Source organism: Hippoglossus stenolepis, chromosome 11 (genome assembly GCF_022539355.2).
Source record: "Hippoglossus stenolepis isolate QCI-W04-F060 chromosome 11, HSTE1.2, whole genome shotgun sequence".
Classification (NCBI taxonomy): Eukaryota; Metazoa; Chordata; class Actinopteri; order Pleuronectiformes; family Pleuronectidae; genus Hippoglossus; species Hippoglossus stenolepis.
Window position 1 is genome coordinate 14,090,119 of NC_061493.1, and position 25,489 is coordinate 14,115,607.

General features: G+C 42.5%; 2 protein-coding genes and 4 non-coding genes across 7 annotated transcripts; 4 read left to right on the top strand and 2 right to left on the bottom strand.

The window, feature by feature from the left end:
* Positions 1 to 771: 771 nt before the first annotated feature.
* Positions 772 to 15,600, bottom strand: gigyf2 (GRB10 interacting GYF protein 2). Of its 2 annotated transcripts, none has more exons than XM_035170149.2 (29): positions 15,443 to 15,600; positions 13,464 to 13,516; positions 13,108 to 13,267; positions 12,854 to 12,949; positions 12,535 to 12,643; positions 11,434 to 11,539; positions 11,263 to 11,303; positions 11,126 to 11,158; positions 10,826 to 11,002; positions 10,178 to 10,389; positions 9,868 to 10,006; positions 9,346 to 9,585; positions 9,080 to 9,252; positions 8,200 to 8,356; positions 7,933 to 8,099; positions 7,658 to 7,752; positions 7,275 to 7,403; positions 7,054 to 7,184; positions 6,871 to 6,971; positions 6,362 to 6,502; positions 6,113 to 6,271; positions 5,260 to 5,508; positions 4,576 to 4,698; positions 4,185 to 4,487; positions 3,447 to 3,649; positions 3,194 to 3,345; positions 2,893 to 3,086; positions 1,644 to 1,794; positions 772 to 1,551 (listed from the first exon to the last, which is right to left on the bottom strand). In XM_035170149.2, the coding sequence occupies exons 2-29, from the start codon at positions 13,499 to 13,501 to the stop codon at positions 1,484 to 1,486; spliced, it is 4,047 nt and encodes a 1,348-aa protein (XP_035026040.1). In that variant the 5' UTR covers positions 13,502 to 13,516; positions 15,443 to 15,600; the 3' UTR covers positions 772 to 1,483. The 2 variants fall into 2 exon arrangements, with proteins under 2 accessions (XP_035026040.1, XP_035026041.1); XM_035170150.2 differs by lacking the exon at positions 15,443 to 15,600 and adding an exon at positions 15,193 to 15,414.
* A 1,627-nt stretch (positions 15,601 to 17,227) lies between these two features.
* On the top strand, positions 17,228 to 17,299 carry trnap-agg. The gene has a single exon. It is a non-coding gene; the product is annotated as a tRNA-Pro (tRNA).
* A 431-nt stretch (positions 17,300 to 17,730) lies between these two features.
* Positions 17,731 to 17,802, bottom strand: trnaw-cca. Its single transcript has one exon. It is a non-coding gene; the product is annotated as a tRNA-Trp (tRNA).
* An 814-nt stretch (positions 17,803 to 18,616) lies between these two features.
* On the top strand, positions 18,617 to 18,690 carry trnai-aau. Its single transcript has one exon. It is a non-coding gene; the product is annotated as a tRNA-Ile (tRNA).
* Positions 18,691 to 19,151: 461 nt separating this feature from the next.
* trnag-ucc lies at positions 19,152 to 19,223 on the top strand. The gene has a single exon. It is a non-coding gene; the product is annotated as a tRNA-Gly (tRNA).
* A 1,006-nt stretch (positions 19,224 to 20,229) lies between these two features.
* Positions 20,230 to 25,319, top strand: kncn (kinocilin). The gene is made up of 5 exons (XM_035170151.2): positions 20,230 to 20,761; positions 22,343 to 22,411; positions 22,585 to 22,656; positions 23,995 to 24,088; positions 25,034 to 25,319. Exons 1-5 carry the CDS (start codon positions 20,614 to 20,616, stop codon positions 25,107 to 25,109), a joined length of 459 nt encoding a protein of 152 aa, XP_035026042.1. The 5' UTR covers positions 20,230 to 20,613; the 3' UTR covers positions 25,110 to 25,319.
* Positions 25,320 to 25,489: the final 170 nt, after the last annotated feature.

The following is a 25,489-nucleotide window of genomic DNA, read 5'->3' on the forward strand; positions in this document are numbered from 1 at the left end:
TTGCGTAATCCTGCGAACAAAAAAAACTAACTTGAAGGGCGCATGAAGCACAATCTCAGCCAGGGATGATTGGCCACTTCATCACCATACTGCAGATAAACGTATAGCATCAGATATATATGCCACGTACAAAGAAATGTTAAATTAATATCAGTCACCTAAACATTGAGATCCATGATTCTGAGAAAACAATGAAAATGTTGTGATAATAAAGTGGATCCAGGTCAGGGGGCAGATTCCCGAAAGTGTTTTGGACATTTTCACTGACTTCCGAGGTAAGACGGCATCTTCTGACCATGTTGGAAAAAAAGGAAAGAAAATCTGAGATTTCCAGAATTACTTCTCGAGAGAAGAAACTGGCAACCTTGCAAGAAAGAAGTTGTAAAATCAGTGGGTTGTGTGCATATATATATATATATATATATAAAAAAATAAAATAAATGGTGACTTTTTTGTTTATCTGGATAATGCATAATACTAACAAATATTCATCTAGTTTATTTAGATTAAAAATCCTGATTCCTGGTTTCTATCTCATGTTCTCTTTAACACCAGGAAACAATACTTTTTCATTTACATTTTGTTAAACTCTCCATAGTGAATTACTGCCGTATTGCTGCTTGACTGAATGTGGATCCAATTCATTTGTTTTCGTGAATGGTTCAGACACAGGTGTGAACAGCCCCACACATCAGACTGTTTTATTATTCCATACCGCAATAAAAAAAGTTTGAGTCCAGCAGATCATTTTCATATATTATAATACAGATGCAGAGTTGAAAGTTTATTCTTTAAACAGCCTAGTATTTTACAAGAAATAGATAACTACTTGGAACTTTTGAACATGCCCTTAAAACAGGACATAAGTGGGTACGAATCCTTGGGCTCTACTTTGCCGTAATTATCCACGAACACCCAGCAGAAAACGGGGAGGGGAAAGAGGAGGAGGAAGGAGGGTTTAAATTGTAAGGGGAAAAAATTTCAATAAATAAAACAAAACTATGGATATAATCTCTCTAACCTTTGCAGAATATCCCCACAACCCCATCCATATGTCCCCACTTTTAAAAGAAACGATCCCGTACATTTGAGGCCAAATTTGAAATGGGTTATCGCAGTGGATTTCTAAAACGGGTACATGCTTTGAGGTGGAGCCGCCAAACAGACTCTCTCCACAAACTCGAGTTCGTCAGGTGACGGGGATGTTCCACTGGCCAGTCTGCTCCAGTCCATTTCTCTCTTTTTCGTCAGATTACACGTCCGTTACTAACGGGAAAACACACGTTGCCTCAGAGATCCCCCGTTTGTTCACAATTTAGAATCTATGGGGGGAAAAACACCAGAGAATGTCTGATAAGTGGGAAACTGTAAATAAAAAAGGTGAAAGTCGTGGTAGCAGTCGGAGGCCGGGGAAGGAGTTTGGGGTAAAACAGCTGCTGTTCAAAATCGGATACAGTCAGTGGCGTTGGTTGGCGGCAGTCCCTTAAAACTCCTCCAAAGTCTCTATCTCTCCCATATTCAATCTCTCAGAGGCCGCGTTCACAGAAAAACCTGAAAATTGAAAAAGGCACAAAGATCCGAAATTAGTGGATGAGGTGTAAAGAAGCAGGGGCGCGTTGTGGCTGACGGGTGTTTGCTCTTACCTAGAAGGCTGGGGTCCGCACGGACCATCTTCTGTTTCTTTTTCTTCTTCCCTGAGGTGACGGTCTCAAAGCGCTGCTGCTGCTGCTGGCCACTCGAATGGTTGGACGACTGGTAGAGCGACGGCGATCCTGTTCCGCCCCATACAGAATCCTGGGCGAGAGAGAAATGTGGATGACACATATTTTCCAAACACACATCTGCAGCTCAGTTCACGATTACCAACAGGGATTTTCTGGTTTGATGAAATGTGAACAACATGTTAGCGGATGAAAAAAACATATTTACACAATAGGGGTCTAAATCATGATCATTTTCATTATCGATTATTACCGGACATAATATTTTTTTTGACTGTCTTTATTACTCGAGCTCTACAATCAGTTTCTCAAAACATGTATTTTTGTGGGTTTTAAGTTCTTCACCCTGTGTATAAGTAGAAGCAGGAGCATGTGTCTTTGTGAAAATTTCAAGGAAACATTAATAAGGAAAGTGTTGATGGTTGAAGAGAAGTAAAGTAGCAGCTCATGACGACCACTGAAGATATACACAGGTCCGGGTTTTAGCATCACCGTTGCTATGGTTACACCTGCCGTCCACACTACTTGGAGGTTTTCAAGTGCTGTTTGAAAACTGCTGCCCCCGTTTTAGATCAAAAAAACTCTGGGGGAGTCGCTTGCATTTGTTCCTGGTCTTTATCAGTCACGACTCCACTTCCAGTGTTCAATGCAAAGTGTTTCTAACACTTGCTCATCTCTGCTCTTTCTTTTCACCATCGCTGCTTTTTGTTCGTAGCATTTTCTGTAACTAAGCAACCAACTGCAGAGGAGATAATCTGCTTCATTTTTAGTATGGATGTAGACAATGCTGCTTTCAAAAGTTAAGTGTGGAAAATCTAAATACTATCCTCCCAGCAGACTCTTGATTTCACGTTTCAAACAAGGAAACCTTTAGTGATTTAAACGTATGTGATATGAAGCTTTCACAGGCAGATTGGACAGATTTGGTCTTCATCCTCTTGCATTGCTATGATACAAAGGAGTGATGCAGGATAGATTCCCAACTGATGTGGGAATTAGGTTAATGGCCATGTTCACTCATGCCAGGCAGAAATACCTCAGTGAAAACTATTTTCAACAAAAAAGGGACAGCTGTCTCTCTTCTTGATCGTATCACAAGGCAACGTGGGAGCAAAGCATTAAGCATCCATATGCTGATCCTTTAAATAACCAGTGCTCTGGTCTCGCTCACCTGCTGCTGTTTGTGGGCCTGCTGTTGGTTTTGCGGCGCCTGCTTCTGTTGATTCGCGTTCTGTTTGGCACGACGTTCCAGGAACTGCTTGGCAAAGTCCTTGGCCTCAGGAGTGTCCCCCAGATAGGCCCTGACGTAGTCGTGCACCTCATAAGGAGAATCCACTTCTTTCAGGAAGGAAGCAAACGTAGGAACTGGCAGGGAAACACGGAGAGTATTTTTGAGTTTTGGCATCCAGATATGCTCCATCAATAGTTGTGGGTGCAGCGCCTTAGCACAACATTATTTTTAAAAGACGTACCATCCAGATTGTTGGCAGTGTTGAGGGTGTGCAGGGTTTGCTCACACCATTGCATGAAGGTGTCCTGGTGGCTCTTGTTGACCCCTTGGAACAACTTTACCAGCTTCTCCTCCTCTTCTACCTTCTTGTTGACTCGCCCACTCGAAGAGTTACTGTATAAGCACAAACAAACGCAGGAGGAAGACAAAAGTCATTAAAAGCTGTGAATTACTCACATCCGTCATGAGAGGATAAAGATGTTTTTAATAAATACCTGAGGTTGGCGTTCCCTTTGTTATTCTTCTGCGTGCTTGCTTTCTTGGTTGGAGGAGGTTGCTGAACAGCCTCCTTCACGGCCTCGTCCCAGAAGCCCATGTTAGAGTTGTGGGTGTCTCCCCAGATGCTGCTGGAGTCAGAGCCCCAGTTAGTGCAGGGGCTGGTGTTGACAGACCCCCACACTGAGTTACTCAGAGATGTCTGTGAAGAGAGCGACATGCGATTCATCAGGATTTATTAAACTGCCTATAATTTTGTTGACATAGCAAGATGTTTGGTCAATTAAACATCAGGAAATAGAGAGAAATGCTTGATACTATTTCCTACAACCCAACTCTAACCCAAGGGAACAGCTCAAAACCTAAAGATGATCAGTTAATTATCACTTTATACAGAGAAAATCCTAATTTGCTTTTGCACTTAAAATTGATTGTCTACACAGTTCCTGATTAATTTCCTTTTGAATGACTGCTTCAATTATGTATTTATTGTTTCAGTTCATCTTTGTGGTAAATGTGATAAAAACAAGGTAACATGAAAAACAATCAGGCCAATTTGACATTTTACGGTTTGAATTCCAGAGATTTGTGAGGAAAACAGAACCTGTTCCCTGAAATCTTCAAGCAACTTTTCTTAAACTGCTCACAATGATTGAGAACTGAAACACTTTGATCCATGTCCAACTGTGCAGCAGCTTTCAGCCAGTAAGAAACTTGGCATTGTATATGTCACTTACGGTTCTGTTTTGTGTGCGGCTCTGCTGGGTGACAACGGGGTGTGGTTGTGGTGGTGGCTGTTGCTGCGGTGGGGGCTGCTGCTGCTGTTGCTGTTGCTGCTGTTGCTGCTGCTGTTGCTGCTGCTGCTCCTTTCGCTGTTTCATCTGCTGGGCTTCCTCCCTCTGAATCTCCAGCAAGGACTTGGTAGCAACTGGCTGTTTGGCCACAGTACCCCAACCGGACAGCTTGGCCTGAGGCTGCTGCGCCTGTTGCAGGGCTTGTTGCTGCTGTAGCTTCAGGAGCTCTTGTTGCTGACGTCGCTGCTGCGGGTCGAGGAGAGTAAAGGAGAGTGAGGGCATGACAGGAATTTAATCGTTGTGGAGCCATTGGAGTACCGCAGTTTGTCCTTACCTCCTCCCTGTCCTGTCGTTCTCGCTCCTCTTCCAGTTTCTGGATTTCGGCCAGTGACAGGGCGTTCTGAGTCTGGTTTATGGCGTTGGCTGACTGGTGGCCCCACTTCGAGGAGGATGGAAGCTACAAACCAGGGTGAAGCGTATTGTCAGTTTCAGATGTATAAATATATTGTAGATTTTTGCTGACTAATACTGTGTCCTGCCTATGAGGTGTTGCAATAAAGGACCGGACGATAAAATATTGATGAATCGATGTGATATCATGTAAATGAACCAGTTCCTCTTACACCATCTTGGTTTTTTCCATCGTGATGAAGTAACAATGTGGTTCACACACCAACATAGTAGTTGTTAGTTATAAGTAATACTTGGGTACATCCTGGAAACGGCTGTTTGCAGTGCTCTCCGTCTTTTTCGTTGATTTTTCATTAACTTGGATTCAGGGTTTAAAGAGACTCATCCCCTCTGAACCATCGCTGATCTGCACAACCCTTGTAGGCATTATTATTTTGAATTAAATTCATTAGCCAAAAAAAAAACAGAACACACAATGAACCTAAAGATAAAATTGACTAATAGCATCATTATTATCACCATTTATATATTCATAGAGAAATTTTCTATGGATAGTGATAAAATTATTATCATGGATTCTTATGGCCACAATAGTCCTTCTCCTGACCTTCATTTGTGCGAGCTGCTGCTGCTGCTGCTGTTGTTGAAGTCTCCTGAGGGCCTCTTGTTGCTGCTGCCTCTGTCTCTGCAGCTCCTGCTGTCTTTGCGCCTCCTGCTCTCGTCTTTTCTGCTCCTCCTGTTGCTGCTGGGCGAGAGCAGCTGCCACCGCAGCAGCCGCCGCCTCCTCCTCCGCTCGCTTCTCGTCCTCACGCCTTCGGAATGCTTCAAGTTCCTCCTGCTTTCTGCGTTCCTCTTCCTGGTGGTCGTTGCAAATTAAGGAGACAAGTTCAGAAGTGATGTTAAAACACTTTTTAAAAAAAACTTTTGCTGAGCAATGGCGCCCTCTGCAGCCACAAGTGGAGATTAATTCTGCACGGGAGTGGTTTTCATGTACAGAACCCCCCCTAAAATAACTAAATTACTTGACCAGAGCTTCCACCCTGCAGCCCCCTTCTCCCCACAATGCTTAACAACACACAGTCTTCATGATTCCCAGCTCTCCAAAGTGCTGTTGTTTTAACAAAGACACCAAACTCCATTCGGAACCCTTGATGTTTTTTTCCTTCCTGAATATCAGAGATTGACAATGGTTTTTACTACAGTTCAGCATTATTCTTTAACTGGGGCCTGATTCTGGAATCTGGAAGCAGTTGACTAATTACTTTTCACAGGAGATACCCACTCACCCATGTTACACAGTGCAAGAGCAGGTGTTTTGGGTGAGTGTGGGTGAAAGCAGCTCCAATCTACCAATTACAAGCCGGTATACCATTAAAATGATTTTGAAGCTAATATTTTAAGTTCAGACTATTGCATAATGTTGCTTTAAGGTATAGAACATGTTTTCTAAGGAAACTCGCCTGTTTGCGAAGGAACTCTTCTCGTTTCTTTCTCTCCTCTTCTTCCCTCCGCCTCTCCTCTAGTCTTCTGAGAGCTTCCTCCTGTGCCAGTCTCTCCTCGTCTTCTTTTTGCCGCCGCTGTGCCTCTTCTTGCTCTCGCTGCCGCCTCAAAGCCTCCTCCTAAAGATTTATGACACTGGGTGAGTTTCAGTGTCATAAAGGGCTGTAAGTGCTTCAGATTGTAAAGTTCGGATGTTTGACCTGTTTGACCTGTTTTTGCCGTGCCAGCTCCTCTTCTGCTAATCGTTTGCGTTCCTCCTCCTGTCGAGCCCTCAGGGCCTCCTCCAGCCGTTTCCTCTCCTCTTCCTCCCTTTTGGCTCTCATCTCTGCCTCACGCCGCTCTAGCTCCAACTGGTGGGTAATACGCATATTAAAATACACTCATGTTAATATCTGTTGGAATGGAAAATAAATTAAGCACATTTCTGAAACTTCACCTAAATCTTACAGATATTCTGTTGTTTTTTTTATCTCTCTTGCTTTCCTCATTGTGCCTGTGAGTTTTAATAAAAAGCAAAAATTTCATGTGGCCAATCTTTTGACAGTTCGGTCAAATTTGAAATCTTAACAGGTTTTGTAAGTTTGCAATTTACTTTTTAATGTTTTCTGACATCAATACCAATGCATGGTAAATCTCTTTGTTATAATAAAATATAAGAAGCTGGGAGTAGTCTCATTAAGATAAAGAAAACTGAAAAATAGGTAGAAATAATGTTTACCTTTGATGCCTTTGACTTTTCTAACTGTTGCATCTGCTCAATGGTTGGAGCCTGTGCCATGGAGTCTATGGGTAAATCCCAAACACTGCTGCCATCCCATGCTGTCGAGAATGATGGAATATAATGAATTACACTTGCTATAATATGACGTTATTTTTTTTTAAACTGAAATTTGACACTCACTACTCGGAGCAGCTTGTTTTAGGTTTGGTGTGCAGGAAGCCTGAGAGGACGATTTCTGCATTTCCCACACAGAACCAGAGTCTGGTACAGAAAGAGACCGGGTCACAGGAGGTAGGAGGCTCTCAGACGCTCTACAATGACAAAAAGAAAATAAACGAGTCATAAATACAGCGTTATCTTGAGGTAGAGCTGACGTGTCTGTAGAATGATGTGTTATCGACCTTATCTTGAGTGCCTGGTATTGCTGTAGTAGCAGGTTGATCTGCTGTTGGTGTTGCTGCTGTTGTTGAAGTGGAGCAGAGCTAAGAGCTGCGGCCTTCTGCTGGGCCAGGGCCTGAGCATACTGCTGCCTGAAAGTTGGAAGACACGTGGGTAAGAGAAACAAGAGAAACAGAGGAAAGGGAAAGTTAGGGTTGAATGAATAGATCATGTATCACACAAACATGGAATTGAATGTTTTACTATCTAACCCAATATGACCTAAGGCATCAAATAAAAAGGCTCTCTAAAACCCAACCATTGCTTGAAAACCAAAACCCAATGAGGGTTTTCTGAAGGCCTGACAGAATAACCAACTTCTCAGCCTCTGAGGATAATGCCATACCTGAGGAGGTATTGATATTGGAGCTGCTGTAACTGGTAGAGATTGAGAGCAGTGAGCTCCTGCTGCCTCTTCAGCCTCTCTTGGTCACCATCACCCTGCATCACATCCAGAGATACACAGTCCCAATAAATAACGTTCAAACAAACAAATGGTACAAACATGTGACATCAAGCAAAGCAGGGAATTCTGGGCCTCTGCTCTGATGTCAGATTGTTAAAAAGAAAAGTCTCGACTTTAAGAAAAGAAAGAAAATGCCACATTTTGCAAACACATGCCTGTAAAGGTGGAGGAGCAGGGCCTGGAGTGAACGGTACCCTCCCCCAAATCTTCATGATCTCTCCCAGTGCCTGAAATACTTCATCACACCCTCTTTTGACCAACAGAGACACTGTGAAGTAACCAGCTTGAAACCACTCAGTCATCTCCTGGTTATTGAATGGACCTGAGCAAGCACAAAACCAGCATTGGAAACAGGAACGGTTTAAAACAAATCTATGTATTTAAGTCACATTTTGAGCACATAAAAGCTCCCCAAGTCTCACCCTGTATCTCCCCCTGGGGATCTTTGTAGAACCACTTGAGAGCAGCTTCATGGGTGAGCGGCATGCCTGCAGACTTGGGCTTCACTGAAGTCTTTGCTGCGAGTCTGTCATCATCCACCACGCCATCTTGTAGGTACGCCACCATCTTTTCTGCCTCCTGGAGAGGAATTTTGTAACGTTATGCATTTCTGCCGTATTTAAAATCAATATGACCTAACATAACAGGTTTGAATAGTCAACCGATTGTTGGTGGTTTAAGGATGATTTTCAATAAACAGATTCTGCATGTGAATATGCAGAATCTGAAGTTTTCTGGTTTCTCTTTCTAGTTTGACCAAATCACATTTTGAGCAGGCTTTGGTTACCTGCAGGTAAACAGTCCGTGTGGAGACAAAAGGAGGAGGAACACATTGATTGCAATGAATCTGCTTCATCGAATTCATATGCAGATAGCTGTTGAAAGAGGATTAGGCAAAATGTCGCCTGGACTTAAAACACCTACAAACACTGTTTGGTTTTGTGCGGAGAAACATCAACTCTTGTAATCAAAGAAACTAGTTGGACTATAAACAGTGTAGAGTGAACAGAAGACCAAGTCTTGGCCTGGATATCTGCTGTCTACACCAGAACCCCAAACTTTTGGCAGTTCATCAGGTAATAGCTGATGGACTCCGAGAATGATAGTGGACAGACATCCTCTGACATCATGACCTTTGAGGAAGAGGGAAGTCATTTCCCTGGAATCATACTATTCACAATGTGCTTTTCTCTTCAATGACTAAAAGATTTTACATCTAAGAAGTGTTTGAGGAATTGTGGTCGAGGACAGCAGCCTTACATTCTACTGACAGAGCTTCCTGTTACTGGTCAAATAACTCACCTGTTCAAAGTGTTTTAGTCCCTCATCTTCATCTGTGTCGTGTGTCACAGCAGTAGGCCGGCCTAAATGTGCCAATATACTCGAAGGGAAAGGCAAAGGGTTGTTCATGGACACAGGAACCTCCATGGGTTTTTGCTGCGGTAGCTTGACACTGAGCGATGGAGCAGATACATCTGCATTCAACAGGAAATTGAAAAAGCAGATGTTAGCAGGATTTCCTGGTAGGTAGAGTTAAAAGTGAGGGTCAGTCAAGAACCAAAGCCCACCTGTAAGGGTGGTAGAAATGTGGGTCATGGGTAGGGACTCCAGCATGCTGTTGGACATCGGGATGTGCATGGGGACTTTGCAGGGCTCTGGAGGGAGCTCCAGGGGTGGCTGCCGTTCAACTAGCCTCTCAGCCTCTTCTGTTCTGCTCGGCTGGCTTGGGGGCAAAGACTGGCCAGAGACTTGAGGATCCGAGACAGGAGGTGCAACAGGTGGAGGCTCTTCTGACACTCTGGAAAACTCTGGAAAACAGAAAACAACACAATATTGAAGGAATGAGATAGGATTACATCTTTTTTTTCAAAAATAAATCTGTGGGTCTTTTACAATCCTTTTTCTTGACACATTCCAGAGTGAAAACAGCATTTAGCTAAGGGACTATGGTTGAAATCCCAGTGGCAGTAAACTTAGCTTTCCCTGAAGAAGTCACAAGCAACACTGGAGCTTTTCTGTGGCTGAACTTAAAATGTTGATGATCATGATGAGGAAAAAAACTGTTACCAATGTCACTTGAACTAACTGACCTTTTCGATCAGCCTCCGATTCTGTTTCTTTGGTCTCCTTGTGTTGACCGTCCTCCTCCTCCTCCAAGCCCTCTTCACACTCTTCCAGGGGCTTGAAGTCGAGCTCTGCCTCTTCCAGGATGGGCTCCTTTGAGGCTTTCTGATAACAGATTTACAGAAAAGTTGACAATGATCCTATCTTATGAAGGTTTCCAGTCAAAGGAAGTATCTGCTCCTTATTTAAAGAAATCAAGCCATTTTTACAAATAAACGGCAGACCAATACTTCATTACATTGATTTATTCAAAACTCTCCTCAGGTCTCATCTTACCTTGAGCGAGAGAAAGGCGCCTGATGAGTCGAAGGTGCCTGCCTCCTCTTCTGCGTCCTCCAGACACCACTCTGGCAGACTGTCTCTCTCGTCTTCCAGGCTGCCGCTGCCTGACCGTGGCCTCCTGTAGCCGCGCTCCTCTTCTCTCGCATCAAACGGGAAACGGCGACGCTGCTCTGGGTATTCCCGCCACCCTGCTGACCGAGGAGCATCTGAACAAAAAGGGAAAATAGTTAGGATTAACTAACTAATAACTAAACTTAAACTCTTTTGGCCGCAACTGCACAAAGTACATCCATAGATGCCAATGACATTTGGGCATGTGCAAGTCAAAAACACAGTGAAGTTAAGAAATGAAGTCACCAGTGTATCACTAAATTGTCCCTCTAAAATTATTTCACACAAGCAAATCTTGTTGCCGATGTTAATGGTAAGATACCATGACCTGGATGACTGGGAATCTTCACAGATGTAACTCCTCATTCAAGTTGATTGTATGGTAAAATTCTGTTGCCCAATGTATCACCACCACAACCATTTACAGGCTGTAACAAACAAATATTACTTATCCCAAGAAAAAGGTCACACAGCAAACATGGCAGTTCACAAAGATAAATATATTTGTGATGTGGTCAGTGCAGGGCCCACCTGGGTTGGGGGGGCACCACCGGTCACTGTCCCGTTGAGAAACTGCCAGTCGACGGCCCCACTCATCAACCTCGCCATTCTGATCATCACGAGAACAACGCCAGTTCCCGCTCTCTGAACGGAACAAGTCATGCTTCCTCGGTAGGCCTGGCACGACGTCCTCGTAGTTTGCGCGGACTGAAAAGGAGAAGTGGGTAGGGGTATTATTAAAAGTGCATCCATCATCATTACATTAGTAAAAGTGGTGTTTGAGTCAAGATTAGCAAACTCACTTAACAATCAATAATTAAACAAACTTACTGTGGTTCAATTGAAAATGTCCCGGAGCAGCATCTGTCAGGTTCACAGGGAGGAACGAGGGGCAGAAGGTAAGCTGGTGCATTTGTCAAAGAGTACGTCATGTATTGATTATTTACACAACAAGATTTAAAACCAACCTGGCTCTTTTCGAACTGGCTTTTCAAACCTCCTATCTCCCCTAGGGACGGGAAAAAAAAAACAATACATAAAGTCAAATGTTTGACTGCTGTGTAGCAAAAGTTCATATTGAATATCTGTACAGGGTCAAAACCTCGTACATTTTTGCAAAGAAAACTGTCTTTTCATACCTCTCCTCCCAGCTCTGGGAGCGATGCATCTCCCGCGCTCCGCGACCAAAACCGTCCACATCATCAAAACTTCTTTGGTAAAACCCTCCATCTCCTCTTCCTCGGCCTGAAAGCAATGACAGGTAGAAGGGACCCAATATGACTCATTAACATTAAGCAGCTTAAATGCTTAGCACTTTTAATGAACACACTACCAGCACCCACTGCAAATAATGCTGAATCATAATGCTGTAGTGTACCTTTCCTTTCCATCTGGTAGATGTGCAACAAACAAGTGGTTGTTTATTTAAATTATCATGTTCTCTCCTTGATTCCTAGAAAATAGCCTTTATGATGATGTCGCAGAACAATATTGAGCTCTATTTGAAACTTTGGATTTCTTGTACCTACGACACTTTATAAAACATCCTTCTCTTAAACATGGTGTCTCAACAAAATTTTAAGGAAGGAATTTTGAAAAAAGTTAAATGAAAGACCCAGGATGTCCCTAATGCTCTGACGATAAGTCTGTTCATTTATAGCAAACAGAAGCCTGCATTAAATTTGAACTCTACCCACTTCCTGGACCTAAAGATGGATGTGTGCACTTAGGCTGTGTGAATCAAACAGTAAAGGGCAAACAGTTGAGAGTATAGGACCTATAGTGGAGAAGAAACTTGACTATAAATGATGAGCTAAAGTACATTTTAGATTCTCTCTTTTTGTGTTGTTAAGCTGTGTGCTTTTATAGATTGCCTGCTTAACATTTAGGGCTGACTAATCAATAATCTAAGCACTTTAAAAATCACAAATACATTGTGTAAGATGTATATAGGTGCGAGTGTGTTCATACAAACAGCTGCGGTCAAAGTATGCTGAGTAAGCACAACACCTAGAAAGAGCTAATATTACATTCCTTGTCTCAAGCTGTGCCCAAATTGGTGGGATTCTCCAAAGGCATCTTAACTATCTACAGTTGTTGTGAGTCTTAAACAGCACCGAAAGAATATATAAATAGCTAAAAGCAACTAATTTGAAAAAAACACTTCTAGAGTGTAAACTATGCCTGCAGCTACTTGAAATGAGAAAAGAAACTTGACAAATCCAAGTATTATTTCTTACCTCTACCCCTTGAGGTACTTCGGCCTCTTGGTGCCCCCACTATTGGACCATTTCCTCGGCCTGTCAGCCGAAGTACTGCTGCACTGTTTACAGACATGGAAAAATTTCTCTGCAAATACAAACAGGGGGAGGGGAGCAAGGGGGCGGACAGCCAACTCTCAGCTCTCTTCTTGGCACCCATTCATTATTTGGTAGCCCTAATTACCAACAGTAATGTATATTCCAAGAAATGTAAAGAAAAGGAAGCCAACTGGCCTCATAAGTCAGTAACAGTTTTTAGCATTTCTCTTTAGCCTGACAATATGACATGTTCTCCTACCTGTTCCTCCTCTGTAAAAGACACGAGTGCCAGAGGCGGCAGGGGCTCCTCTTGCAATATGGGCAGGAACTCCTTATCGTGTAGGTCGATAGGGATCTGGAGGAGAGAAACAAACAATCACAGGCAATGAAATGCTTTGACAGAATTTGTTATGACACACCAAATAAGGGAGATGTAAATCTAATCTGAGCAGTTCCATAATTTGTATGCATATCATGTTGATTGCAAGAATACAGCATAGACGTTGTACCCACCTTGTTATCCTTTACATAAAGTGCTAACATTTCTTCTCTCCCGTAGCGATAGTCTGCAAGTTTATACTTTGGCAACACAGGTGAGAGGGGTGGAGAGGCAACAGGGTTGGTGCTTCCACCACCACCACTGGTGCCACTACCTCCAGACAGGGCACGGAGCCTGGAGACAGAGGAAGGGTTGTTAATATAGAAGGGACAGACAAAGGGGAGACAACACTGGTGCTGAAGTGACAACTGGCATGTCTCAACATGTAAGGAGAAGCTGGAAGAAGTCATCAAAGGGAAACCAGTTTCACAACCTACTCCCCCCCAGATTAATCATCAGATTGATCAGGAATTCATTATTGTTCAATTACCATTCTGGTCCAAAGTTGAGTGTCTGGGTTTCAGCCATTCTTCCTTTAAGGTTCTGCAAATATGAAAAGGGAGGAAGTGGATTAGAACAACTTAGACACCTTTGAGACATTATTAAAGCATCATGATATAAAGACAGTTAAACTTAAAATAATATGATACAAAGAGAAACCGGAAATCATCGCACTTAAGAAGCTGGACACAGAGACATTATTTTTATTTTTCAACGACGGCAAGGATTTAAAAAAAGACATCAAAACTGTTGCAGATTAGTTTTCTGTCAGTGGTCTCCCTCTTTATTTGACACGTTATTTCAACTTCAGGTCACATAGTGTTGACAAAACAGTTGCGTTCAATGTAACCCTTCAAAAAGACTGAAATCAACATCTGAAATCAACTCATATCAGGACAGGTAGTTATTTACCATACCATATAGATTTTATTTCCATTTCACAGAGACAACACCTACCACTTCACAGTTTTGTAAAACTCCTAAGTTTTGTCACTGGCTTCAATATGGTCGAACCTCTCAGGATATATAACCCATCCCACTAGCACACACGACCAGTGTACAGTTTCAATGTCCTATGGCTATTTTAGGAAGTCCCCCTGCCTGCAGGGTGGGTTTGTCAGACACCTGGTGGTATTTAAAGCAACAAATAAGTCATCAAAAATAATAATAGGATGTCAACAAAATCCGTCGTTTGTTTACATGCCCCCCACTGTCAAGACTTTAGGCCTAAAAGGCAAAGATCTAGGCAAACAGCGAGACTTTATCACATATCAGGCACAGCCGACTCACAGTAGCACTGACCATATGGAAGTCAGTAGGCCACGTGTAGGTAGACAGAGCAACATGACTGACACCTCTGCTGTTCACTGGGCACGTTTTAAAATACAGTGGAAGCCCAACGCCTGGTGGAGTTTACATAACGTTATGAGTTGTCCACTGTACAACGTGTTCAGGTCAACTTTCTGTTTGCCTATGTCAACATGAAACCGCGATAGGGGGTTTACAGCAAAGGTCGGCAGAAAAAAAATGCCTGACCGCTAAGTTCTCGTGAAGTTGTCCGGATTGTTAGCTTCAGTAAAAAGTAGACAGGGGAGTTGAGGAGCACTCAGCAAACGCACGGGGATCAGGCCGACCCGAGCCGAAGCTAACGTCGGCTACATCACTGAAACAAGCTAAAACCCTGCTCACAGCGCTGCCTGGGATCCGCGATGGTCACCCGGGAAGGTTACGGTGGAAATGATCCACGGTTAGCAGCATTACTTTAAGCTAGCGCAGCAAGCTAACACGTCAAATAAACACGAATCATGTACAAGACGTGTGTCACTGACACTGGCCAACATGTCCCCTAACGGTTAAAAGTTGGCAGCAGAGGTGCGGTTGTGTTGAAAGGTGGCGACGTACGGGTAGTTAAAGAGCTACTCGCTACATGCGGGTGCCACAGCAGGGTATTTTCGCCAACCAGCAAAACGACCAGCCAACTGTGTGGGTCTGCCAGCGCGTTAGCTCGCTGGCTAACTAGCATGCTAGCTAGCAGCGCTTTCCTCCCACCGTATCGCTGTGGAACGCGAATGTTCACACGCGTCTTTACAATAATCAAGTTTCCCACGGAAGAAATGGTCTCGTCACGTATTCTACCAAACAAACCAAACGCTGCCCCCCGAGTTAATCCTATCTCTCCCCCCCAACACTTGCAGCTAGCACGCTAGGGGGTTAGCTACCTAGCTACACGCGGCCTTCCGAGCAGCCTGAATCCACAACAAAATTTCCTCGTCGGGCCGTCCCACACTTCACACGACCCGGACGAGCACACACGGGCACTGGAGCCCGGTGCTGCGAGGCCACGTAAACATGGTGGTGCAACAACAGTCCTAAGCGGCCGAGCTCATCGGAGTATGGCTCTCTGACATGACACTTTAATTAACTGTACGATCCATCCTATTGTAGTGTATTAAACTTTGGCTGTCTTACCTCTGCTTGTTCTGACAGCACAAGGTTTGTATTCGAGTTGTGTGGCTCTCTCTCTCTCTGGGCTCTCTCTCTCTCTAGCTCTCTCACTCACTCGCTCTTCCTCTCTCTCACCGTTTTCCACAAGATGGCTGAGTGCGGGTCACATGACTCCTGATAAAACCCGTTTGTCGTGGTGGGATTTGCTGACTGGTGCGTGTTCGCAGAGAACGAGGTGAGTGTGAGAACGTCATGTGTCGTTGTCATGTTCTGTCAATCTGCCGTGCACAGTGCAGCCAGACATGTCGGACACGTCACACAAACTGTTTTCTAAATGAAGCGAGTGTGAACTTTGTTTTTACACATGATCCAGAGTATTCAGAAGAGGCTGTAGAAGCCCCCCCCCCCTAAAAAACACAATGTACAAATGTACATAAGTTCACTAGATCTGGATTTTTATTTGAATCTGCACAGAATTGTACACACTCATGAATATCAGTCCCCTAAACATGTCTGATTTATTTTTTAATCAAGATCCAGAAAATATTCTATGAGAAATGAAGAACAAATTTGAAAAATGTCCAATCTTTCAAAGTACACAGTAAGCTTCTAATACACATGTGCAAACCGTGAATATACCTCTCAGAATAATAACAGAATAAAATACAACCATATAAACACCACATTTCCTTCGAGAACTACATTTCCCCACTATTTTGTGTGTTTATACCTGTTGAACTGTAGAACTTTGAGACTCTTTTGGGTTTTCTTTATTGCAATGTGTTGTCATCTATGAACTAAAGTAAAGTAGTCCAGACTAGACAAACTAAACCTTTTGAGCTTTTATGACAACTGAAGAACTTATGACTACCACAGTTTCTCTTTCCTGTTTGGAGGGGGAGGGGGAGGTGAGGGGTGTTTAGCTGCTAAATGTTAAAGTAAACTAAAGGCACTGAGTAGGCAGCATACCTCCGCCAAGGCCCAACAGCCCCCTTTATAACAACACATTTACATTCACACGATTTGTATCTGCACGAAGTTGCACAAACTCATAAATATCAGTCTCCTAAATATGCCAGATTTGATCATTACCATTCAGAGAAGAAAATAGGTGTAAATGTCTACAAAACACCCTGTGTCACAGTTAAAGCAAAATTACACATAGTAGAGCATGTACCTCTGCCAAGGCCCAACAGTCTCCTATGAATCCACATTGAAATTCACTAGATCTGGACTTTTATTTGGATCTGCATCAAATTGTACAAACTCATAAAGATCAGTCCCCTTAACATGCCTGACTTCTTTTTATTAAGATCCATATAATATTCTGTGTCGTCCACTTGACCAAAACTACGACTGTCATTTGGTCTTTGTGAACAGAAATGTTGGTGTGTTATTTTTCCATATACAGTAGGGCAGTAAAGTGAGATCTGATCACAGATCACAGAAGATGCATCCAGGACGCTTTTTAATGCAATATGAGCTGTCCACTTGTGATCAGATCCCTCAGGATGGATGTTTATGCCAGTTTTGAACAGGGTCCAAGAGGGAAACTGCAACAGGGCCTAAATGCTTCCAAAAAAAAAAAAACCTGTTCACTAGTGTTCTTATTATCAGTTTTGTTAGGGACTTCACAGTAACAATCAGAGTGGTCCCTGCATTGTTAGCAAATGTTTGGGGCCCTTTATGACAGTCTATTTCGATTTGCATTGTGCTCCTGTACTCTCCTAAACAAACAGTTGCATGCAGTTTTCTAGCCCCAGTAACTATCTAACTATCTGTAGCACTACATTTCCCTTTGCGCTCAACGGCTCGTTGGTCTAGGGGTATGATTCTCGCTTAGGGTGCGAGAGGTCCCGGGTTCAAATCCCGGACGAGCCCTCGGTGACTTTTTTCCTCCATGAAATGAACCACTTACTTTTTGTCTTCTCAGCTCATCTGCAAGTACAAGTACAACTCAAGGGGTATTATTATTCTGTATTTATTTATACATTTCTGTATTTATTTATACTTAAGTCATGTATCGTCCTCCATAGAAATAAATACATGTGGAAATAAATAAATGTAGAAATATATTTAAGACATTTATTTATACATTTCTATATTTATTTCTGTATTTCTGTATTTATTTCCTTATTTATTTATGCATTTCTTTATGCATTTATATATTTATTTATTTATACTTAAGTCATGTATCGTCCTCCATATCAATATTCATATCATTTGCTGAAATAAATAAATTAATTGTCGTTCTCTCTATTGCATCGTATGTTCAATACATTTGTCAACAGCGGGACGTTAAAAAAAAGGATTGACCCCGACGTGATTTGAACACGCAACCTTCTGATCTGGAGTCAGACGCGCTACCGTTGCGCCACGAGGTCTGTCCAATCCATGGAAACCTCGCAAAATATATACTATTCGTAAAAATGTGACCAGTAAAAGTTGACGGTATAAGACTGGCAACAACATGATCCGCTGTCGGACCGCTGTCACCGGACCAATGACGAGCTCCCACAACAACATGTCGCCCGGCAGAGGAGAAGCGTGGACTCCTGAATATGAAGAGAACATAACACAATTAATAAAGAAGCATAACAACAACGAGGTATTTATAATATTTAGCGAGAAAATGAAGAAGTGGATTCCAGAGAACTGTTGAGTTTGATTGATGTTTGATTATATGGACTCAGGGCCTGTACTACGAAGCGAGTTCAACATGCCCTGGCTATCTCTAACACAAATGACGACGTGTCAATCATTAAAAACATTTGTATCCATTTTATTGCACATGAATGATTAAACCCTCCTCTGTGGACATCAAGTATCATAGATTTGGTATAATACATATTAAATTCAATAGAAAGGGATAATTGTTATGGATACATTCTACTATTAATCCCTCATTACATCTACATTTGAAAATATTTTCATTTAAAAAAACTAATACCAGTTTAACCTGCTGGACATGTCTCAACAATCAGTGACGTGTCAGGTTGGTCATGACGGGTCCACACAGTCCACAACCCGTCATCAGTTCGATGAGTGTCCCACTTCAGCTACAAGCGGAACCCAAGTCAGCAAAACCTGACCCAACAGACTGCACAAGCAACAGGCAAACCAAAGTCTGCGACGCAACCAGTGTCACGAGACGGATGGACGTCACGATATATAAGCCAATTGCGAGTATGGCTACCCGGCCGGTTAGCTCAGTTGGTTAGAGCGTGGTGCTAATAACGCCAAGGTCGCGGGTTCGATCCCCGTACTGGCCACACCTCCTTTTTTTGGTTGTTGTAATGTGTTGAAGGTTCAGTGTGTAGAATCTAGTGACATCTAGTGGTGAAGTTGCATGTTGCAGCTAAACACCCCTACCAAACAGGAAAGAGAACCTGTGGAAGTCATTAGTTCTTCAGTTGTCATAAGAACTCAAAAGGTTTAGTTTGTCCAGTCTGGGCTCCTGTAAAAAACATGGCGGCCTCCGTAGAGAGGACGTGCTCCTGATATAAATAGAAAGTATTTAAATATTATGGGCAAATTCTCTGGTAAAGAACACAACAAGTCCTACAGTTTAGATGAAACACGCTAGTGAAAACATCAAACTTAAGTGATTTTTCTTCTATCCTCCATAGCATGGAACAAGAGACGTTACAGTTTTTCTAAATTGGTGAAACTCATGTCCTAATACCCCCTCTCATCAAATAAAGCACATTAGCTTCCTTTCTTGCGATATCTAGCGTTGGTGGTATAGTGGTGAGCATAGCTGCCTTCCAAGCAGTTGACCCGGGTTCGATTCCCGGCCAACGCAGATTTTTTTGTTCTTGTGGTTAAGATTTCTCTTTGTGCAACATTTACTATAGACAACTGCTCTTAAATCACAATTAAACCTTTTAGAAACGTACGGCTCGCAACTTTAACACACACAATATCTATCTTTAATGTGTTTTATATTTGACTTTATTTCTATCTATCTATCTATCTATCTATCTATCTATCTATCTATCTATCTATCTATCATCTAATATCTATCTATCTATCTATCTAACTATCTAAATATCTCTCTCTCTCTCTCTCTCTCTCTCTCTCTCTCTCTCTCTATCTATCTATCTATCTATCTATCTATCTATCTATCTCTCTATCAATCTATCTATCTATCAATCTATCAATCTATCTATCTATCTATCTATCTATCTATCTATCTATCTATCTAAATATCTACAGAAGAGTTTCCACAACCTGGCAATTCAACATGTTGACACACATACAAATATAAAAAACTGTGGCATGTGTGTTAACTTTGCTTCGCAAGCCACAAAGGCTATAAGTCAATAGAAGTCAGCTGCATACTGTATGTGACACATACACAAACACACACGCCCCTCATGACCAGCACTTATAAATAATAGATTGAGACATGTGCCTCTAGAGAAAGAAGAAGGGAGTTCACTAGTTGAGCAGAACATATGTCAGTGTTTCTCCTCCATGCAGTAAGTTCATTTGTTATCCTTTTCACCGGTGGTAATCCTGCTTACCCACTTTTTCCCCTTGTTGCCATGGATATGCTATTCCTATGGCAACTGCAGGCCTTTACGGATGGCCTCGGGCCCCCACCGTAGAGGACTCTCTGAACCTTTCATTATACATTCCCTTCGAGCTCGCAGACAAATCACACAAGTAGCACATACTCCGACTCTGTCCGTCTTCCTCCCCCTCCATGTTAGTAGCCCTACCATTGTCTCATTTTTAGGTCTTTGACCTGCTGCACATTCAAACAGCTGTTCGTCCTGCCAGGATTCTTTTTTTTTTTTGTTGTTGTGAATTTCCCTCTAGGCACGCACTGATACTGGATGCCAGTGCTGGTAGAGAGAAAGCTGTGATCAGATTTGTAGCACACGTATCGCTGTCATTAGAGTCCGCGCCCTGAGCTTTCCTAATTTTCAGCGGCAGTGGAAACCAGAGCTCCATCTTTAAAGATGCATGAGACGTCTTGAGCAGCAGAGAGTAGAGGTGGAAGCTCAGCCAGAGAAAGTGTTTCTCTGGCAGTGACAGTGAAACAAGCGAGGGGCGCGGCTCATGCACATCACAGGAGAGTTTGTCAGTGGCAGTGAGGGGTCCCCAAGTTGAGGCAGAGTACAGAGTCAGGACTGTGTGTGTGTGTGTGTGTGTGTGGGGCAGGTTGAGGGGCCTCCGCCTGCTGAATGAACCCTGTTAGCATTGGGCAGTACCAGGGGCTACGGGTGGGCTCAGCCCTGCTCGGCATTGTGGCAGGCTGCATCATCATTGGGGTGTCCAGGGAGTGTGATGCTGATGCTGTGGGAGGCATCTTCCTGGGAGCAGGGGGCCTCGGTGAGTAGATGTTTGAGACTCTTGAGACTGGAAAATGCATTTAAATGATTAAGCTTAAATTACAGGTTTTAATCCCATTTTTCTGTCATAATTCTAACTCATTATTAACTGAAGGTCTGGACTCCTGGAGACCTCACATCCTCTTTGCAGCTTAGAAAACATGTTTTAGCATTGTCCTATCGCCTTCATAATTCACGATGTTCCCTACTTTCTTGATACTTGCTTATATACAGGATTTTGGATCGGTGACTTGTTTCAGGAAGCTGCTACAGAAACTGTCTGATTGGTTTCGTTTGCCGAGACCCCAGCTGTGAATTGTGGTTAAACACAATGTATTTTAATGCACAGACCATACAACAAAGAAAAATAGGAACTATTTCCTGATTTGGTGCAATAACAATGCTTATTTCCACATTGTGTCTTCATCAAATTTGCACCCTCAGTTCCTCACAGAAGAAGAGGTTACATCTTAATGTCTTTTCTACATATTTGGCTTTTAAACTGTATATTTGAAGAAAAAATATATTTTTGCATTTAGCTCCAGGATCAGTGAGACAACTTACAACAGAACAGTGAAGATGTTCTCACACACTCATCCGACTCTGTCAAATATTTAGTATTTCAAACCAATGTCAAAAACAAAGATCTGTGGCCTGTGACATTATCCGTCCACTTTTCTTCAAAAACACACCACCTCTCGTCACCATCTGAAACAAGAGTGTAACTGGAACCAGCTGATGGCCGGAGGACTTGCCTTAACTGCTTTCCTGGAGAGAGAGAGAGAAAGAGAGAGAGAGTAAAAGACGAGGCTTTTGATCCGAGACAACATCAACATGCATAGTTAATGTGAAACACACTCTCGCCGATGATTCGATCAGCGCTCAATAATTCATTTATTTTTCGAATGTGCGCAAGAATTGGGCAAATTATAGCTGTGTCCGGCAGCTCGACGGAGACGTTGGCCGTGGCAGCACTTGTGCAGCTAAGTAGCATCTAATTATGTGTTTTGGGGCTCATACGCCATGATGCCTCCTCCAACACATGGGCTGACTAATGAGCATGAACAGAGTGTTCCTGGCAGATTCTTTTCACTCCTTCTGCACTTTCATGACATTTTAGACACAGACATGCATCACAGCCACCCTCAGGGCCTGCCAGGGTTTAATGACAGCTCTTATGGCTTTTAGGGGAAATCAATATCTGTGTTTAATTGGAGCAGGTTGAAAGAGTTTCTTTCTTTTAAACCCCAGGTATGGCTCACAGGTATTAAAATTTCACATATTAAATTTCCATAATTTAAAATTTACACTTGATTAGATTTATGCTATGATATGACAGTGGGCATTTGATATTCTTTTATTTTGCTCAGCCTGCAGTACACAATATTTTCTTCCACCCCTGGTCCCAGTCTAGTAAAAAGCAAATTACCAAATCAATTATGATTGATTATTATTTCTCTGGAACCAAGACAATGTCGATGTGAAATCCTCATTTGAATACGGCAATCATTCTGTTACTAAGCATGATGAGAGCACTATAATACAACCAGGGTTACTTGATTAAATGGCGTCTGCTTTCCAGGCCTGCTCATATCGATATACCCCTTCGTAAAAGCCTGGCTGAACATCAACCATATTCTCCCATCCTTTGGTAAGTTTTCATATTTATATTCGTTATTGGAAAATTCAATTCAAAGGCATTTTAATCTGGTTTCATTCCACGAGCTATGATTGCCTCAATTTGTTCACGGCACAAATTACAGAATTACATTTGTCATATCCAAGAAACTATTTAGGTTCAGAGCATTCATCTTTAATTCTCAGGAAACTTCAGAGTTCATCCCACGGCTGCCAATCCTGCTCCGGAACAACCGATAGAAACTCTCAGACGAGAAGGTGAGTGTTGGAGCCGTCTAAACCGAAAAGCCACTCATCGACACAGCTATCACATAACACCTAAAGGGATAGTGTTCAACTGCTTGATACTGAGCCACCAAGTCTGTGTCCGATATTGGTTAATATTAAAATCCGACACTGGTCTGTACACGAGAGAGCTGATAGGTAACACCAGTGAGAGCGGTGTTGTATCTCGGTGGTTATTGCAGAGCATCAGGCAACTCTCAACTCATGGGGGGGCAGTTGAATAGCAAAGACATTTTCTCTTCTAATAATTACTTTTTCTTGACCCAGATAGGAAACATTACGAGATCAAGCAAAGACACATAAGAGAGACGAGCCACTGTGCTGGTGAACATTTTGTACGAAATTCCCATCAGAAATTCAAGGACAAGCATTCTGTGTGTTAGCATCATACAGCCATGCAATGTAATAAAAATCTGACCTGCCAGCCATAGGACTTACATGTGTAGGCTGTAATGAAAAGGAAAAACAAACTAGAATGGCGCAGTAGAGCGCATTCCTCTGCTTAATTCAACCGAAACCAACAAAGCACTGCAGCTCATGAAAACGTAATCTCCATAGCAGAAGAATGATATTTTTTAAATCAAGATCTATGTTTTTTTCCCTGGGAAACTGGTGTGAAAGTAAAAAAACTCACAATGTTGGAGAAAGGGATACAGAATTATTGGATTCCACTCCTGTTTTGTTTCTTGGCCCATGTGCCATCCAAGTTCTTGGAAATCCGTCCAATGATTTTCGCGTAATGTTGCCGACAAGCAAAAAACCAATAAACTTGAATGGCACTCAGTAGAGCTCATAGATCCGGCAAGGGCCCTATTTCACAATCTTAAAGGGATAGTTCACCGAAAAATGAAAATTCACTCATTATCTGCCCTCCACTTCGCCGATGGAGGTGTGGGTGAAGTGTTTGAGTCCACAAATGCTTTTTGGAGGTTCAGACACTTGAATGACACAACAGGAGCAGTATGGAGGCATTTTATGTTTTTTTTCTTTCGTTTTTTTACGTTTGAAGAATCGGTCACCATTTACTTAAATTTTATTGGAATTGGCTGCAACGCTGTTTACCCCTGAAACTCCAAAAGTGTTTTGTGGACTCAAACACTTCACTCACCCTTCATAGTGATGAGTGGATAATGATCTCCTGGATCTGCCCCTTTGGCACGATCAATACAATAAAATGAAAGGGATTTTTCCCCTCTCATCCTTCCACCAAGCTTCTTTTGAGCAGTTTTTGTGTAATTCTGCTGACAAACTGCTGTAACGTCACATTGACAGTTGATGTGTCTTGCCATGTGTTCCCTTTTGGTCTTGCAGGGACTCAGAGTCAACTAAATCTGGAACGTGGTAAGAGTCGTATGGGAACCTTTGTGGAGGGCGGACCAATGGCCGAGACCAGCCCAGAAGAGGGGTATGAGATTGAAACCAACCTCGTCTTTCTCTGTTGAATCATGCTCATGTGCAGTTGTGGATTAGTGATTTACATACAAGAGCAAGAAGTGGTCAGACACTCATACAGTACCAAAAAGGTTTAGATCAGCAGGATGGGGAGGTGGATGGTTGTACAGTACAGACCACTCCAACACCAGAGGGCTCACATCCCATCTCTGGGTACCGAGCTCAAAGAATAGGTCAGCATGAAGTTTTTATAGATAAAAGTCCTGCCTCTCTGGCAGGTTTAGTGTAGGTCCTGCTGAGAGGAAATTTAACATCTTAATGCTGTTAGGGATCCCTCAGGGGTCAACACTGGGCCCAGTTTTAGTCATAGTTTACATACTGCATCAGATTCTCACTAACAATCAGCTATGCATTTATTGTTGATCCAAAAAGTGATCTGTCATCAGATCAGCATTAGTCAGAATTTGGTGTGAGAGGAAATGGCTTTTAATTTTTCCGTTTTTTTGACTCTGTAAATCGACCCCACGTGCGACAACATCCTGACCACTACGGCGCAGACTCTGGCTCCGAATGCGCAAGATGGCGGCGTTCGTACCCAGGATATTTTGGCTTCGTGTCTGGATGGTGGGAGGAAGTGGAGACATGTCGTCCATTTGAGAAAAATTGAGAAAAATGTATTTAATGTGTATTTAGATTTTTTTAGATCAGTCCATGTCACATCCATTATCTTTATGTCGTCCATCTTTATATGCAGTCTATGCTTTAGCCAGTAAAGCCTGACTTCCACACGATCCAAACTATTCAGAGACTGCATTCATGTGATAGTTCAAGTCTGTCCGTCTAAGTCTTTTTATTGCTCTGTTAAATAACTGATGCAGAGTTAAGACGTTTTTAATAAGTTAATAAAAGTTGTTTCAAATGAAAGGAAGACACATTACATTTGTGTTTTCTGTTGCAGGACGTCTTCAGAGATGCCAGACGTCTTGTCTCGGCGGAAACAGAAACAATCCCCCTCTGATGGAGACCTGCCTTGATGTCATCACATGATCTCACTGACCTTTATTATTCTGCTTCCCTGTTCATCTTCTTCATTTCTTCCAAGTGTAATACAAGAAATGTTGAGCAAATATTTTGGATTCATTGTTTTTCCATAGAATTGTCGCATCAACTGTCCTGTTTGTTAAGATCACCTCATGGTATTGTCCTGACGTGGTCTGATAAACATATTAAAGAGTAGAAAGTGACTGTTGGTGAAGCATTTCCATCACTCCTGAGACTCAGGGAAGCAAATTAGTCCCACTTGCTTGCAGCTCATCTCATCATCACACAATGTTCTCAGCCCCCAATTATAAAATTATTATGGTCGTTATGTGATGATGAGACTCGTACACAATTTGGCTCAAGTTCCCTGGCT

Coding starts and splice junctions, on each gene's coding strand:
- gigyf2 (XM_035170149.2), bottom strand. CDS start 13,501: ATGGCTGAAACCCAGACACTCAACTTTGGACCAGAATG. Junction 12,644..12,853: donor CTTTTACAGAGGAGGAACAG/GTAGGAGAACAT, acceptor TTGTATTTGCAG/AGAAATTTTTCCATGTCTGT. Junction 7,753..7,932: donor CTGCTCCTCCACCTTTACAG/GCATGTGTTTGC, acceptor GATGTGATGCAG/GGTGATGGTGACCAAGAGAG.
- kncn (XM_035170151.2), top strand. CDS start 20,614: ATGAACCCTGTTAGCATTGGGCAGTACCAGGGGCTACGGGTGGGCTCA. Junction 22,412..22,584: donor CCATATTCTCCCATCCTTTG/GTAAGTTTTCAT, acceptor TTTAATTCTCAG/GAAACTTCAGAGTTCATCCC. Junction 22,657..23,994: donor AGAAACTCTCAGACGAGAAG/GTGAGTGTTGGA, acceptor TTGGTCTTGCAG/GGACTCAGAGTCAACTAAAT.